This window comes from Ciona robusta, chromosome 8 (assembly GCF_009617815.1).
Source record: "Ciona robusta chromosome 8, ASM961781v2".
Taxonomy (NCBI): Eukaryota; Metazoa; Chordata; class Ascidiacea; order Phlebobranchia; family Cionidae; genus Ciona; species Ciona robusta.
In genome coordinates this window covers 1,614,264-1,631,118 of record NC_143242.1, presented here as the reverse complement: position 1 = coordinate 1,631,118, position 16,855 = coordinate 1,614,264, and the positions used below count along the sequence as shown (strand labels likewise).

The 16,855-nt window shown below is 37.1% G+C and overlaps 1 protein-coding gene across 2 annotated transcripts; it reads left to right on the top strand.

Moving 5' to 3' along the window:
• Nucleotides 1-2,462: 2,462 nt before the first annotated feature.
• On the top strand, nucleotides 2,463-16,781 carry LOC149732100 (uncharacterized). 2 transcript variants are annotated; one of them, XM_089882747.1, is made up of 20 exons: nucleotides 2,463-4,110; nucleotides 4,629-4,682; nucleotides 5,216-5,327; nucleotides 5,431-5,459; nucleotides 5,529-5,575; nucleotides 9,405-9,494; nucleotides 9,755-9,855; nucleotides 10,238-10,312; nucleotides 10,447-10,484; nucleotides 11,166-11,279; nucleotides 11,925-12,080; nucleotides 12,302-12,397; nucleotides 12,867-12,965; nucleotides 13,497-13,607; nucleotides 13,686-13,860; nucleotides 14,139-14,254; nucleotides 14,588-14,681; nucleotides 15,150-15,229; nucleotides 15,336-15,566; nucleotides 15,764-16,781. In XM_089882747.1, the coding sequence occupies exons 1-20, from the start codon at nucleotides 2,902-2,904 to the stop codon at nucleotides 16,106-16,108; spliced, it is 3,372 nt and encodes a 1,123-aa protein (XP_089738873.1). In that variant the 5' UTR covers nucleotides 2,463-2,901; the 3' UTR covers nucleotides 16,109-16,781. The 2 variants fall into 2 exon arrangements, with proteins under 2 accessions (XP_089738873.1, XP_089738874.1); XM_089882748.1 differs by lacking the exons at nucleotides 2,463-4,110; nucleotides 4,629-4,682; nucleotides 5,216-5,327; nucleotides 5,431-5,459; nucleotides 5,529-5,575 and adding an exon at nucleotides 6,752-8,681.
• Nucleotides 16,782-16,855: the final 74 nt, after the last annotated feature.

Sequence of the window (16,855 nt, the reverse complement as noted above, 5' to 3'; positions counted from 1 at the left end):
CACCTGATTGTTAATTACTCTGGCATCGGGTGACCCAGAAGCTATAACGTGCCAATTAAACAGCATAACTTGTATTGGCCGATTTTACCAAAAAATGTAGCTTTACTATATATTAGACATATTTGTCCATTATAGCATGTTTAGCAGTCTTATACATTGTAGTTGCTTGGCTGCGTAAGCTGGTCTCTGTTTACATAAATTTTATATTTAAACAGCTAAATAATAAATACCAAGAATTTAGTTTCTTACCTAAATGAGAAGCCTGCCATATATGCTGCGAATATTTGGTTTTAACCTTAAAAGAACCTGCCTTTTACATAAGAATAATTAAATGTTACTCACCAACGCTATCCCGTTTTGCTGGTTTGTTTCGGGCTTGCAACGCGGCATCATATCTCACAGCCACAAGCACAATCACAGGCGCTATGCAAATGCATTAAACTAGGTTAGCATACCATTTACAATTTTACACAATTAAAATATTAAACACCGTCGAGTATAAATCGATACTCCTTTGCTTCCTAAATATGGAATTAGCATGTGCAAACACACGCAAGACGTAAAGACAGGGAATTGCATAAACTTTATTTTAAGTAAATATATAAATCATGTTTGAGGACCTGTTCCAACCAATAGCTTCCAACATGACATGGTTGGTTTTGAAATTTCGCTCACATTAATAATGCACATAGTATACGATAAGAGATAAACACGAATCCCCAATAAGCTTGAAGCCCGTTGGAAGCCAAAACGGATTTTGACAATTCCCAAGACAGACATACTAATTGTCATATCTTTGTATATTGCATTGGGAGTGTTTGGGTTTCGAGAGAACAGGGGTGCTCAATGCTACTATTGCGATGCTAAAACGCGTTGGGACTTAGAGTGGAAAGTGCATTTTATTTCAAAGAGATTAAAAGCAAAAGCGGGTGATTTTGAATAATTCAAGGCCATGGTAACCACGAAACAGACTGGGGGCTTAAAACTCGTAATTCAAACGGAGGGAATTTCATTATGTTGAAACTTTGCTGATGAATATAACTTGTGTCTCTATGGTTCATGAAGCAATTATCAGCATGCAAGACGTGTACATAGATATGAATCATATATGCGTGAAGGACATCAGGACATCCAGATCGAATGAGGTGAAAGGTGGATTTGAAATGAGTCATGTTTATATTTGTTGCTTATTTATTTATTTTAATATAGATTTATAGGACATTAGTAAAGCCGCAGCTGCTTGCCAATTATACATCTACTATGAGTACGTGAGTGTGAGAGCCTCGCCATATACTGTTTTTGACACGCAGTTGATATCAAGTGTAGCACAGCAATAGTTTGCAGGCCAGACTGTTTGGGTTATTGTGCCAAGCATAAATCCAATGTTGAATGCCTCGCCTTAGGACGTCGCCAATTAAGAACAGATAGGGACAGTAGCAGACTAGTAATTACACTGAATTTCTGGATGTAGTAAATCGCAACAGCAATTTGCAGAATAGCTTCTGATACCCAACGAAGTCCTTTAATTACCCTATTGTTAAGTTAATGGGCCTTAACTTAGTCAAGTTCATATACCCTTGGCTTTTGACAATAGTTTTGCCTATTACGCGGTTTTTATATGTTCTGTTGTCGTTAGGGATATTTTGTCCTATGCCAAAGGGCCACCGTATATCACCGCGTGTGTCTGCTAATATTTATTGTTTCATTTCATTTGTATATATTGTGTACTTTGTAATAGAGGTTTAAAAGTCTTAATAGATTTATGTTGGTTATGGGTTGTTTATGACCCTTTATTATAGACAACACGATATGCGGGAATTAGTTGCTAGATATGGATTTCCAATTCGTTAGTTTATTTTATAATGCATGACAATTGCATTTTGGTGTTAATGTATTATTAGCGGTTAGTTCTGTCTTTGAGGATTTCTATATTGTTGGATAATAATAATAATGGAAATGGTAAATGATGTGTTTATATTCGTTTACTGATAATATTTACTAAGGATTGTACAAACACGTTTACTTATTAAGGTAACATCTGCATCAAAATGACATAAACTTGGATAATTCCGAACTTAATATATAACGCCGTTCATCAAACGCTAGTTTTACCGGCTGTGCGAGACAGCAATACCCGCGTAGCAATATTAGAGGTACTAATATTATTGAAATACCTTCTGCTTTTCACGAAATTATTGATATGCTTCCAACGATCAATAGGTAATACATATTTATTATAAACACATGGTATACTTTACTTATATCTATATTTGGAAACACCGTAGTAAATACTACGTATTTTAAACATGTTTGTAATATATAACATGTAATTGTAACGTTCTTGTGCTGATGTTACACGCATGTAACAAATATAAAACTTTATATTCATGTTATGACTCAACATGTTCTGTTTCCAATTGTTTACTTGACTAAACAATAGTGTACACACTGTCCCATATATCTCCGGAGTGGCATGATTCTTGATTGGCACAGAACTGTGGCGACGTTTTAAGCGTGATGTACATATACGTCATAGCTCGGTCGTCTGTCGTAGTTGATTTGATTTCCATTCTGCCTTCAAACTTTTGTCCCGTTGATGCTTCGATCGCTTTGTTAAGCGGCTTAAAGAAGTGGAAAAGTCGACGCGTAATTGCTTCGAATAAATATTGACATACTTTAAGCGCCAATCGCGGGCTTTCTATATCTGGTATGACTCGCGTGGTCAAATTGGAGCGCAAAGTGTTCGCCTCGGAAGATTTGGTGCATCGTTGGGTTGTTTACCTGCGGTTTAACGTTGGTAGATATTTTGGTTGTTTTTGAATAGAACTTTTAAGCAGAGTTACTTGACTTACAGGTAACTTTTGTGTAGTTAGTTTATTAGCACGCATTGAACTAAGCTGAATGGAACCAAAGCAAGGTTCTGATGCCAATATCACGTCTAACTCGCCATACAGAAGGCGTAACCACAATAAAACCAGATGGGCAGCGAAACTTTATGAAGTGCACAACAATAAAGATGTCACGTTTAAGCCAGTTGAAAAGGACGACAGTTCTATTAGAAAAGTACAAATCGGGGATTTGTCCAACATTGACATAAAGAGAGTTCGTGTTGGACCGCATATACATGAGACTGCTGGAGAACATAGGAAACAGTTTAATGCTGTCCATGACGTTAAGAAAGCTGAAATAACAATTGGAATGCGTGGCGAAGAGAGAACTGAATATCCTATCGTAAATAGCTTTCTATACAGCCAAGAGTCTAATGGAAGCCACCATAGGCACCGTGTGTGGAAGCAGGACCGAGAGAAAATGTGTGAAGAACCTCATTACAAAGAAAGTGTTTGGAAATCAGAGGAGTGCCCGCAACCCCGAGGTCGCAGTAAGTTTTCTTCCAAATCTGAAGACAGCGATTTAGGTTCTGGCCAAAACACATCGGAAGATGAGAAATTTATAATCGATTTACAAAACATGGAGTTGAACCGAAGTCATGCTTTCAAACGAAGATCAAAAAGTGTTCCTGCAGATCGTGGATCGATGGGCGACAGAAAAGTTGGGACGGGACAATTAGGGTCCAGGGATTCACCCAACGAGCACTTGGAAAACAAATGGATGGTCGATAGAGAATTACCGCACAATGTATCCTCGTTTGTGTCGGTTGGGCACGGAGTAATGCAAGAATATGTGTTCGTCAATAACGATAGGCCAAAGGGTAATGGCGTAAAAGTGTCCAACAGGCTGTCCTCGTTAAAGTCGATAAATATTGACGCAAATTCTGAAGCAGAAAATGATGAGGTATCTGACGTTGCTGAGAGGTTTGGAGTTTCGGAAAAAGATTTTGAAACCGAGGCAGCAGATCATGAAGTAGCGCTTGGATTTACAGAGCCGAAGTTCTTAAACGCTAAGTCTGTTATTACATCACGCACGCTGCAGAACAAGCGGAAGTCACTTTCTGTACCAACATCTCCAACCTTTGCTAAGCAACCTGGCCTGATCGGGAGGTTTTACCGAAGAAACTTAATTGTCAAAAATGTCAGTGGTGGAAGCAGTCCTGCCAGAAGCGACTCTCCGGACAGCGTGGCTTCGTTAGCCAGCAAGGCTCTTTTGGTTCAGGTGTTTGTACAAATTTACTTTTTTCTAGATTAGCTTTTGATCGCTTACATTTTTTTGAAATGAAACCATTAGCAACATTTTTTAAGTCAATCCCATGTACGATTATGATAACATTGAACACAACAAGAAAACTGTTTAAATGTAACATATACAATATGACGACAGTAATGCCTGCCCTGTATGATACCGCGGTTGTGTTATTTGGCACGGTAGATTATTGCTGTATCCCAACAGTGGTCAGCAATCATTTATAAAATTGTCTTTTATATAGAAACATTTACCCACATTAATGGGTTGCATATGGGTAATTGGTAGGCGGGCTTGTATGATATGGTTCCCGGCTGCTTATAAACGCCTTTCGCTGCCCTCCACGTCAAAATAAATAAGTGTCATTCGTTTGAATGTTGTTGGGCATTGCATTGATTGCGGTTTCCAAATCAAACTTATCTTTCCCATCTTTAAGACTTGTCGTATATCTTCATTTAATTCGGTTCGTAATTTCGATTCTTTTTCTGTAGATACCGCTTATTATGGCGAATGGATCCCCAGACGTAGACGGCAGTGAGAACGAGGCCAGTATTACCCTTTTTCTTTATTCCACAACAATTTATATTCAATGTAGGCCTACCCTGTTTTGAAGTAAAGTTTTGTTTCATGTACTTCTGTATACTAAAATTAACGTTAATTTTTGTTTATAGGCAAAAATGTATTTATACAAATTTAGTCACAGCGCATATAGCGTTGACTGTATTTTTTTAACTTGAAATACGCACTTCCTGTGCTTAAAGTACAGCAGCGCATTAACAACTTGCTAATAGCTTTGAACCAGTTTTAACATAGTTTAAACCCCTTGGTACTTTCTCATTTTAGCGCCATTTTTTTTTTTTATTAAGCACCAGTAGTAAGAATAAATCAGACTTATAGATTTTGTCCTGAAAAGGTTAGCAAAGATTAGCTTATAGCTAAAAAGAGTTTTTTCTTAATTGTTTTTATTCTAAAGGTTACTTATCTTTCAGACTATTTGGTAGCGCAACACAACGTTATGGTTTATTGTCTAACAAAAAGTTTTTAATAAATTGTTTATAAAATATTGTACTTTTTTTAGAACGTGGTTCTAATTTCGGACAGCGAGGAGGGTGAGCAAACATATGCAGCACCTCTGATCAATTTTGCTCGTTATAACGGTCATAAACAGCTATCTAACGGATCAACAACATGTGAGACGTTTATTTACTATAGCTTGACACTAAACGGTCACGTATAACTTCTATTTAATTAACGTCGGCGATCATAAAGCAATTAAATGTGTTTGTATTTCAGATGCTATGAACGCAGACGTCCAGTTAAAGGTAAATACGACATAGTTTGTGGCTTTGTTAAACGTACAACATATTAAACTATAGTTACTTTAATTGTAGGAACAAGGCAAAAAAATTGGCGACCAGAAAACCGCAAATATGTCAAAGTATGTACCTTTTGTATTTAATTTAAGCTTGTTATTTTTATAGAGTAGCAGTATTAGACAGCACAGGATATAGCAATATAATGTGTAGTCTATTCCATATATGTATTGGTACTCTAAGGCCTGAACGAAATTTTAAAAAACTATATGCTGAAAGCCTGAAACTGTATTTTATGAGTGGTATAATATCATTCATTAAAAGCATTATGTTTTGCTACAAAGACAAACATGTACCATCGATATAAGGTGTACAAAAATGTTGTATGAAAATATAGAAGGTTTCCTAGAAATGTGACGAGACCATAATATAGCCAACTGCTGTAGAGAGGAAATGTATACAATGTTATATTCTATTGATACTTATAGTACTGATGCGTACAGTGCCTGTTAAGAAGATGGGTATGTAGATTAGAACAAACTTGTACAAGATATTTTAGTACTGCTTGTAAAGCAACTGTAAGACCAAAGTTAGTATAGACGTTGGGTTAGAGAAATAACGCGGTCTTTCGAATGAGCATTTCTTAGAAATTGAACATAACCGTCGATAAATTGGAAATGTATATAACCCATTTGTTATAATAGTACATTTCGAAAATATATTTGGGCCTAGAACCAAGGACGTCTACAGGTGGTACACGTCCATCGGGTGTTTATTTTCGGTAAAAGTTAAAAAAGCAAATAAGTGGAACTATAAGTGCACATGTGTTCGCAAATGAACTATGGAGTAAGATGCATTTACCTAATAAGGCTGCCTGTTGCATTACGATCATTACGTTCCTTCGACTTGTCTATTTGATAGTAAGCAGTTGTGCCAAACGTATTATTTGTTAGGTGTTACTGCTACAAAAAAAACTTAGTTGTTAATATCTCTCTGTTTGTTCAAATTATCTTCAACAGCAGAGTATGGTTCCTGGGAGCTTATGTGGTCACTGTGCATATATTTGTCATCTAATCAAATCAAAAGCAACATTTGTGCTGCTCACATAATTATACGCGAGACCACTTTTCACGCATGTGACGTCACGGCCCATACCAGCGTCTCTCGCCTGTGATCAACTTTCGTTCCTTCATTGCTCGCATTAATATCCCGGCTGGCTGCGACTACCATAAACATTTCTTCGTTTTCCAATCGTCGGCAACCGCGCGAGTATTGCTTCTCGCCAGGCGGCCGTTGTGAAAGCATCGTATAAACTCGATCACTCAGACGGCGTCGAAAAGCACAGCTAGAAGATTGCTCTTTATGTGAATTTTAAATTAAGCATTTAGTGTTAGGGGAAATGTGTTTAAGTAAATAACGATCAATATTGCAGATTTGTTTTGTTAAAATGTCTTATTAGTATTCCAATTCTAAACTGTCAGTTCGATTTCGCTTTACTTTTACGTTTCATTAGGTATGGTAAAAAATACCAATATACAAGCAGGAATAAAATCACTGTTTTGAGCGCGACTATCATTAATGATTATGCCGAGATGGTGACATTTACAGAAATATCAGATTACCCGTCGTGCATATTTGATAGGTTCCAATTTTTGTGTTTTATCTTGTATAATCTCGCGTATATTTCATTGTTCATACTTATATGGATTTGCTAGAAACAGCTTAGTCATACAAGATCGGTTCTTATTTAATTCGTGATTTCCAAGAATGCGCAGCAAAAGAACGGTTTCGCATACGGTTCATCGCATTGCCGCATCGACCTGCACATTGTACTCGGGATTTAAGTAGAAATTACATCGTAGAGTTTCGTACGCAACTGCTGCATTAAAGGTCCGCCACGTATAGCGTCAGCAACGTGCGTAAATACGTCAACAAAACCTAGCTGCGTGTTGTTGCGTGAAGCAGTAGCACTGAAACTCGTAACGTCTCTTTTATTCTTTGAACTGAACAAGCTTTTCGACATGCTCGTACAGAAGGGTTGTATCTCATATACTATATAGTGTTGTCACAATTGAAACAGTTGTATTTCTACAAGTCTATCACATGGAGCTTGGATTGTAATCGGTTGTAAACAGTTATAATTAACGCAAAAGTGTGGGAGGTTTGTTTAGATTTAACTAACTTTAAAACACACCGTGTCTGTTTAGAGAGACTCCAGCAGATGAGGTTATGTCCTTGTTTGTAGCAGATAGAAAAAGAATGTAAATTACTTGTGTGTTTGGTTGTCGCTCTAAGCAATTAAAGTTCTGTCTGCTGTACTTCATGTAGCATGATGTCGGCGTATTAAATTTTATTTGAAAACCATTATGCTTTGTTCATATAAAGTCTATTTATAAGACCACATGTAAGGTGTATGGCTTGCTGACATACAAATACTATAGAAGCCAGGATATACCAGCTGCAGTGCATTTAAAGTTCACAATTGATTGAGTTTACGCTGACTGATATTGAAAGGAGCACCTGCCGTTTCATTGTGCTGAACCATCCTAAAGATTTTAAAAATAAATGTGATGTTTATTTGCCATTCCAAGTAAAACCGTCAATCTTGTAACTACAGCATTATTGATGCGTGTTATGTCATAGCTACGTAGAGTTACAGTCTCCGGTTTACGCGGTATTTAAAAATAGATCGGTGGCATGTTGTTTTTCACCCCCACTTATTTTATTTGTTAACCAACAGAACCAAGAACGCAGCGATTTTATCACTAGGTATTTTGTGCTATTTAAAGTTCTAAAAATGATAAAAAGACTCTCATTGACAAGGAGGTCGCGGAAAAAGGTGGAAGAAGAAATTCCGTGGTCTCCGAGCAACCTTACGATTACTCTGGCAGAAGAAGAATGTTTTCCGCGTGGAAGATTCCGGAACAGTCCTTCCCTCTCTGTGGCAAGCTCCGAAGATCTCCAATCACAATCTCGGTTCGTTTTCTCTTCTCCCTTCGGTTCTGAAGCCGAAAGCTCAAGCGACAGTGAGGAGGTCGCTCCTCTGTGGCACTCACGCACTTACTTGGCATCCGCAGTCTCAAGTGTTCGTTCATCAAGCGACAACCTCCTCACACAATGCGGCAAAAATTCTGACGTGAACTCAAGCGGGCGATCCACACCCTCAAAATCGAGGGTAAAGAAAACAGTTAGCGACGGTTCCATTCTTGCAAAGGTGTTTAATTCTACACGGTAGGTTCAACGCTAATTGTGTCCCAAGGGCCATGACATAAACAACAAACGCGATCTCTGATTATTGGTCAGATTTCCTCAGTGGAGAATCAATAGCACAAGAGAGTCATGTTTTCTTTTTGTCTATATCAGTTGACCTCGTTATTTAATTTTGTGCTATATCTAGCCGCAGGGATAGAAGGCGAAACAATCGACCGTGCTGGTTTCGGTTTAGGGTCGCCAAGTCAAAACAGTCAAGACAAGCGCTAAGTTTCACACTCAGCCACTACTGTCGTACGTAAACAGGTTCTTTTTAGGATCGTTTTAGTCAGATGCTACGCGATGAGCCGATTTAGTTTTAGATTGTCGTGTTATGAAAGCATTACTGCCGAATGTAACTCATTTTGCTTTAATAAAAATTTAATATTTGGTTTGGAATAACAGAGTAAAATTGTGAGTTAATTGGAATTTCAAACCTGTTTGTGATGCTTGGCTCCATGAAGTCACACCTGTTACGCAAATCGCATGCTGCGTGGCGCTCCAACCCAGAAACCTCCACACATGGGTTCGTGAATTCACTTGTTCACTTCCACCAGTAATCTCTGTCTATCTCCGGTTCGACGCAGCGGCGACGCTTGTATATAATCCGTGCGACTTTAACCGCATTAGATCCCTTCTGTCTTGCCTGACCTCAAGGTTTTAATAAGAGCTACGGCTAATCACTTGTGATCTTTTTATTTGCAGGGAGTCCCGACCTAAGATCACGTGGGAAGAACTCGAGAAAAATCGGAGATGTTCGGAAACTGTCGTAAACAGCTTTATGCAAGATGGGAGGTAAGATCGCATTCTTCTCATTTAATTTTAACAACTATGGTGATGTATTTTCGAAAACCAACTGCTTCATTCGGTTTAGAAAATATTGATTAAAAGTGAATACTTGTTCGTCGGAATGGTTGGCGTATATACATGACTCATACATACTTCGGTATAATATTACCGTTGTGGGGTTTTGTTGGTAGATCGTTGAACAAATTTAGGTTTCGGGTCCGGGAGGCCCTCCAACTACTACAATCAATACTTGTTAAAATTCTCAGACGATTCGCCAGTTTAGGCCGTGGAAAAGGTACCGGGAGTCCAGATAACGAACCGATCCGACCAACGGCACGAAGAGCTGCACTCGTATCGACTTTACCAGGTTTGTATTATCTATTTATTTTACCATGTGGGCGAAGTGAACGGTAAACGAAACAATTAAATACAGTATGTGCACTTTCATAGTGGTCTAGCTGACAACATATTTAAACCTGGCCATATGTAACATATATACCAAGAATTATAAAACGAATGCATTTCCATATATTTTGCTTTTGCGACAAACAATAGAACAATATGATTAGCATTACCGCTTTATAATAGCTTGTTATGTAAGTCGTGTAATATGACGACTACGATTGATTCTTTAAGGACATTTTTTAACTTGGTATGTGCCGTTTTTTAAAAAAACACGCTAGACTTGAATTTTGTTTTATACGCTAGACTTGAATTTTGTAAGCATATAAAACGAAGTTTATTTTTAGAGTCAGATATGTCGTTGCTGTCAGACACGATTGCGACATTACAGCGAAATAATCAACACGTTGAATCGTCACCAGGTATGACCTCATTCATACTTGGCTGTTATGTAATCTGCATTACAAAACAATGTACCATATATGTTTATATATTAACATTATACGATTGTGCATTGAACTTAGTACAGCGTTGTAATTGTCATAATCGTTTGCAGATATGAAGAGATCAAAGTGGAACTTTTTACACTTTCGGGTAAGTTTTAGAACTAGTAATTTTGATTTGTGACAAGCGTCGATTAATTTCTTATAATCTCTGTCGAATATGTATGCTGTAATGCAGTAATAGCGTCGTTCGTATGCGCTCATGAAAATTACCGCTGTTCGCGGAAACAAGCTTGCTAGCTTGTTTTCAGAAGTAATGTACGTCATACACTCGCGTCATTTTGTTCTGTAGCGTCGATTACCGTTACTTTGAGTCGAGTTGCAGTTTCAAATGAGCGAATTACTTGTGGCATTAAAGTATTAACGGGTCATATCGTGCCCGCCGTTGCTGTTTATGAAGCCAAGTATTGATTACTAGGTCGGCAGTAAAGTTGACATGGCTTAAGCGCCGAAATTCAAACAGATCTTGACAACCCGGTCATTTGGTACTCAACAAACGGTGTAATAAACGTGAAGTTTAAACCACTTTTCACCTGTACATCTTGGTACAAACTAAGTGTGAACACAACATCGCACGCTTCGGTTCTAACTACGTTATATATGCAATTAAAATCTAAGTGGGCAACTTATGACCAATACACGATCTTATCTGACAAAGTTTAAGTGATATCTGACATAACGGAATAAATAAGTGCGTTCGCTGCTGATGTAAAAAACGTAAATATTTTCGCAAAAAAAAGTCAAAATAGTAAACATTTTTTGTCCTCTTTAGAAAGACAAAGAAAGATCAAAAGAACAAAAATTCGAAGAAGTGTTAGAAGCACTAAAACCTAAAGAACCAGATCTCGGCGTTGCTCTAATTATCAGGGATCTCAATAACTGCACGGTGGGTTCGGTTACGTTCTGCTATTATAACACTTTGTCATGGCGTCATGTGTACACGATCAGCATAATCTGGTCAGCATAATCTGCCATGTAGCTAGGTTCAATCTAAAATTTAAAACATATTAAAAATTCCATTTTTGTTTTTTGTATATTCACAAAAAGAAGCATTAATTATACCAAATTCAAATCAAAAATTGATTTTTCTTTAGTACTTTAGTCTTTTTCATATGGAAAATTCTATGCATTGTCCAAACAGCCGATATTTTAAATTCCAGCCGTTTTTTCACGCAATTTGTTAGAAGCTGTATTTTTTGGGGGAACCTTTGATGGTACTTTTAGGTCACATTTAGGCATCTCTATCCATATACAAACTGTTGTTTCTCGTTGGTATGCACCTTTTAAGGGTCCCATCTTACTCTGCCCGCCTACTTTTAAGTTATTCTATTCAACATAAAATATACATATACATATATGTATATATATATATATATATATATATATATATATATATGTACTTACGGATAGGTAAAAACGAATGCAAATATATGTAAAATAGATCTATGAATCCCTATTTAATGCGCAATGGATTAACTTTCGCGGCGAGTTATCCCTCGTGTGTTATTTAAGACAACATTCCACTGTACAGGAGGACGGGCGAGGCAGCACATCGAGCTCGATAAGTTTACCATCGCCAACTATAGATAATCCCAAAGCCCGGAGCAGGAAGAGACAGAACGCTGTGTGGGAACTTTTTGCGTCCGAAAGAACGTATCTTATTGATCACCTGCTTGTCCTGCAACAGGTAGGTTTCAAAACATCAATAACTTGTCAGCAACACGAAAGTGCAAAATTTTTTAGCATTTGAAATATTTTGTTCAGGCAACGCAGCATAAACTAAGCAAAATTTGGTAAACGGTGGATTAGAAGTTTAACATTGATGAAATATTTGATAGCTCGTTTTATGCAATAAACTGGACTCACGTTTGCTTTAATAATGTGTTTTAAGTACCCCCTGTCATTCAGGTGTTTATGGAACCGCTACAAGAATTACAGTGCGAAGGGTATCTCTTGTCAGTCGATCTTCGCTCTATCTTCGCTAATCTAGAGGAGCTTTGCAAGGTGAGCACATAAATCTCTCTATGACGTAAAATCAGAATGCTCACATATTTCAAACATTACTCTATATTCGTTGTTGAAAAGCAAAACAGTCTAAAGGAATTTTCTCAAACCGAGTTGCTTGTCGACCACAATGTATAGGTACACGGGGATTACAGCTAATTACTGCTGTACTACAAACCAATCACAAAGAATCAATTCTTCTAATGAGAAGTCACATTTCCTTATATGTACCTATCATGCGTTACAATCAAAGTTGTTATTGCGGCACTTTAGTCAGTGATATTTGCCATATAAAGTTACAATCCTTCTATTATACTGATGCAAACGGTCCTTGTCCGACTTTTAAGACACCCGTGAACCGTGAGACACTTGCCACCGCTTAACCTTCATTTTTGATTGATCCTTAGAAATTTGCTTGACCCACGACTGTCAATCTTATGTTATATTAACATTAAATCGTGTACACCAGGTTAGCATGAATTTTTGCCACACCCTGTTGAATGTTGTTGAAGCTAGTAGGAGTGAAAAGTTCAGCAGTGCAAACGCGATTGTCCAAGCTTTTGAAAAGGTAAGTAAATATAATAGTTAAATATTGTGAGTGATTTTATAAGTGTTGTATCGAGCATGAAACTGTCTATCAAAAAAAAAATACCTATAGTGTGTAATGCACATATATCTACAGTAGTGTGTCTGTAATTTGTTCGTTATAAATGAACCAGCAAGCAAGCGGTTTGCAAATAGATTTCTGATAAACTTTTAATGCAATATAATGAACATGACCATGATTTTATATGTGATTATCAAACGTCAGACAACCCGTTGCAAAATTTCCTAGTACCCGGCTATTATGCAACAAGTGCTGTGTGAAAAAATACTTGTACATTTGAATTGTCTAAACTTTGATGGAATTTATTTTGGAAATACGTTCGAATTTCTCTAGCGCTACCTTTATATACTGCTTTCATATAAAGTTCGTTAGTAAGCTAAATACTAAAGAACGTGGTATTTCTTGACCTAGGCCACCTTTTAGTAAATCAGTAAATAGTTTTTTTATAAATAGAATTTATTAACTGAAAACATAATGTATGTTTTGTTTTAGTTTGGCAGTGTCATGTGTCCTCCATACCAGAGATATTGTACATCTTATGGTAACTCAATCACGTATCGGGAAGAGGTCAAATCAAACGAAGATTACGCCGCTTTTATAAAGGTAAGATGGGGTCATCAAGATCACAACCTAATCCTAAGAATCCCAATTTCAATCTTGCTATTAAACCTTGTTTCGCAGTGGTGTGAACGTAACCCGAAATGCCAGAGATTAAAGTTGACCGATTTTCTCGTTGCACCAATACAGCGTTTGGTTAAATATCCACTACTGCTTCAGAAGATTGCGCAATATACAGCAGAGCCCAATCAAAGCTCATCTATAGAGAATACATTACACGAAGTACAGGAATCACTCCGTGAGTGCTTCTTTATGTATTTTATATATTTTATATATAGTCGGGTTTCAAATATCCTAATTGTGTTTCAAACAATTAACGGCGGTCTCTGGGAGTCGTAAAGACACAGTTCTATAATTCTTTAAATTTTCGTGTCCTATATCTTCCCCCACCCCTACTACACATGTATATATAACAAAGTTAGTAGACGTTGGTTTATACATTTATTATAGGCTGAAAAACTAAAGATATCCTTGTTTAAAGTATTTCTAACAACAACAATTGCTTTAAATATTCAGAGGCCCTTGAAGGTAAAGTCTCATGGCTTTCTCACTTCCAGTTAATGCAAGATCTGCAGAACTCGATTTCATGGCCGGCTGTATACGATTTAGATACGAAAACTGCTTTACCTGAGGTGGGTAGAAAACTATAAGTGTTGCTTTTGCAATGCGCTCAGTAGGTACAAATATAGGCAAATATACTTTTAACTTCCAAAATATAAGGCCATATCGTATTCTTCTTTCATGTAAATTATCGTCTGGAATATATAAACTTAATTACTTACATAAGGGGACAATAGACCTGGGCTGTCTGCTCAGGTCAATTGTCCCCTTATGTAACTCTAATTTAACTAAAATTTCGAACCCTCTCTTATGTGGTCTGGAATGAGCGGATGTCGGATAATAGAATAAATAATGACTGCACTGAGTAGTGTCATGTTTCATAACAACACCTCTCTCCATTCCAGTCTTTACGTCATGCCCTCGCCCAGCAGCCATGTAGAAATTTAATCGGAAGTCCAAGACGTCAGTTGGTGCTTGATGGGACACTTACAGTCGTTGGTAAGTCAATCTTCGTAGATCCTCTTTTTATTTAATTGTTTTGTTGTTGCTGTATGAATACGATTGTTGACAAGTCTTGATTTTTTTAAAGCAACGGGTGCCGCGATGTTAAAACAACACCCTCGTGCTATGGCGGTTATAAAATACAAGCAGTGATCTCCCGTTTCAAACATAACTTTGTAACAATAAAACAATATACCATGGATATATTTTTGTGGTTTGTACTACTGTTAGTAGAATAATTTATTTCACCTGCTTAGTGGTCTGTACAGTTGATTAATTTATATATTGCCCACACGCCACACCTATAAAGCTAAATTTAGGTCAAAAGGTAAATCAATGTGTGCTTGATTGTTTCATAAATGCCAATCGACCTTCTCAGAACCCGATGTCAGCCCGACTTTTGTAAACAGCTGCTGTGCTGTTTTATTCACACAAGATTTTAACGACGCTGTATTTGTATTACAGAAAGTAACCGTACAACCGACATATACGCATTATTATTCGACGATATGCTTCTATTTACAAAACCAAAGAAAGGCAAAAGAGTAAGTATACGTTGTGCTTGGTTTTTAGGAGACTAAGGTATATATGTTAGGACATATATACAACGTGAATTGGCCCCTTGCTTATCATTTCAATAATTTTATTCAGAAATCTTCCGAAGTGCCTTCCAGTTTAAAGCGACACTCGGTCTTAAAAGATGGGACTCTTCTATCAGTATTCCGCCAACCAGTAGCCCTTGATAGGTTTATGGTATATGACGTAGAAGCAGACCAAGCGTCATCACTTGGCATCAAGAATGCTTTCGTGTTGGTGCAAGAGAATCGATTCCAACAGATGACGTCAGTAACTATGCTACAAGCATCTTCTGAAGAATCAAAGGTGAAAAACAATAAACAATAGTTAACACTTAACCCGAGGTTAATATAATTTATTTGAAACTCAATTACATTGTTAACACAACGACATGCTATTTTTTTATAAAATCTATATTTGTTTTTCATAAAAGGTACATTGCCATATGCCTGATTTAAAACTATTCGATTCCTTATTCAATTAATTGTTTAATCTTTTTACAGAGAAATTGGCTGACTCAACTGGCCTCTACCGCCGCACAGTGGATGGAAATTCACGTGTATGGTAACATAAGTCCAAACTCACCAAACGGTCAAAGATCATGTACAAGATCTACGCCGTTTTCAAGCCAACCGATACGAAACGATTCTTATAACGATACGTTAAGCCAGAGTAATAAGGCAAACTATCCGTGTGAACACATTTTAGAACGAATGAGTAATTCAGCTCGAAGTTCTGCAAGTGACGAATCTTTTTCTAATTTAACAGATAGCAGTGCGAGTAGCCATAAGCCAGATACATATTCAGGCTACCCTGAATGTGATATTTGTGAAGACGACCGTTTATAGCGTTTTCGCTAAAAGTACGAGACTTGTTTTTTGCCTATTTATTGATACTACCTGTGCGTTATGGAACTGTTTAACCTGTCGTGTTCTACCTAAAATCGCGGCACTGTAGTGCTCAGAAAAATGTAATCGCAAGTTCATGAAAACACATTTAAGGATAATACCTATAAGCTGTGGTAATTAAATTTTACTTATTATTCCATAATAGTCAGGTTCATTATACCTATATGCAAGTACCACACCAGGGCCTACTTTCATTTCTCGTATATTCAAGGATCTTAATCACACCGGTAATTATTATACAAGAGGTTATGTTTTACCATTAATTAAACCGTTGGAGGTTCGAGGAATTCTATTGTTAATCTTGATAACATTCTACCCGTCAAGACAATGATGGTGCTAGCAGATGCTGTTTTGTACTTTAGCTCCAGTCGTGTATGTGTTGATTGTCCCCTTTTTGGCTACTTTCCCGCTTTGTTTAACGCGAAAAAAATTGCAGCGTTAGCCCGGTAAATAGGTTATAGAATTAGATTGTCTTTTAGATTTGTATAAAAAAAGTTAAAATTATAATATAGTCATATTTTAGCTAACATTTTTAATTTAACCCTACATTAGTAAAGTGTAACGTCATTGCAGCCGTGTTTTGAAATCAATGTTAATACAGCTCCCAATCAGTTGCGGTTCTATTACGTCAGATCACATGATTTCTATGTGACCTATTTTCAATTGCGAAGAAAAAGGTAATTTATT

Excerpts from the sequence above, each read along its gene's own strand:
- LOC149732100 (XM_089882747.1), top strand. The coding sequence starts at position 2,902 with ATGGAACCAAAGCAAGGTTCTGATGCCAATATCACGTCTAACTCGCCA. Across the intron at positions 4,683-5,215 it reads TAGACGGCAGTGAGAACGAG|AACGTGGTTCTAATTTCGGA; the intron begins GCCAGTATTACC and ends TACTTTTTTTAG. Across the intron at positions 14,255-14,587 it reads CGAAAACTGCTTTACCTGAG|TCTTTACGTCATGCCCTCGC; the intron begins GTGGGTAGAAAA and ends TCTCCATTCCAG.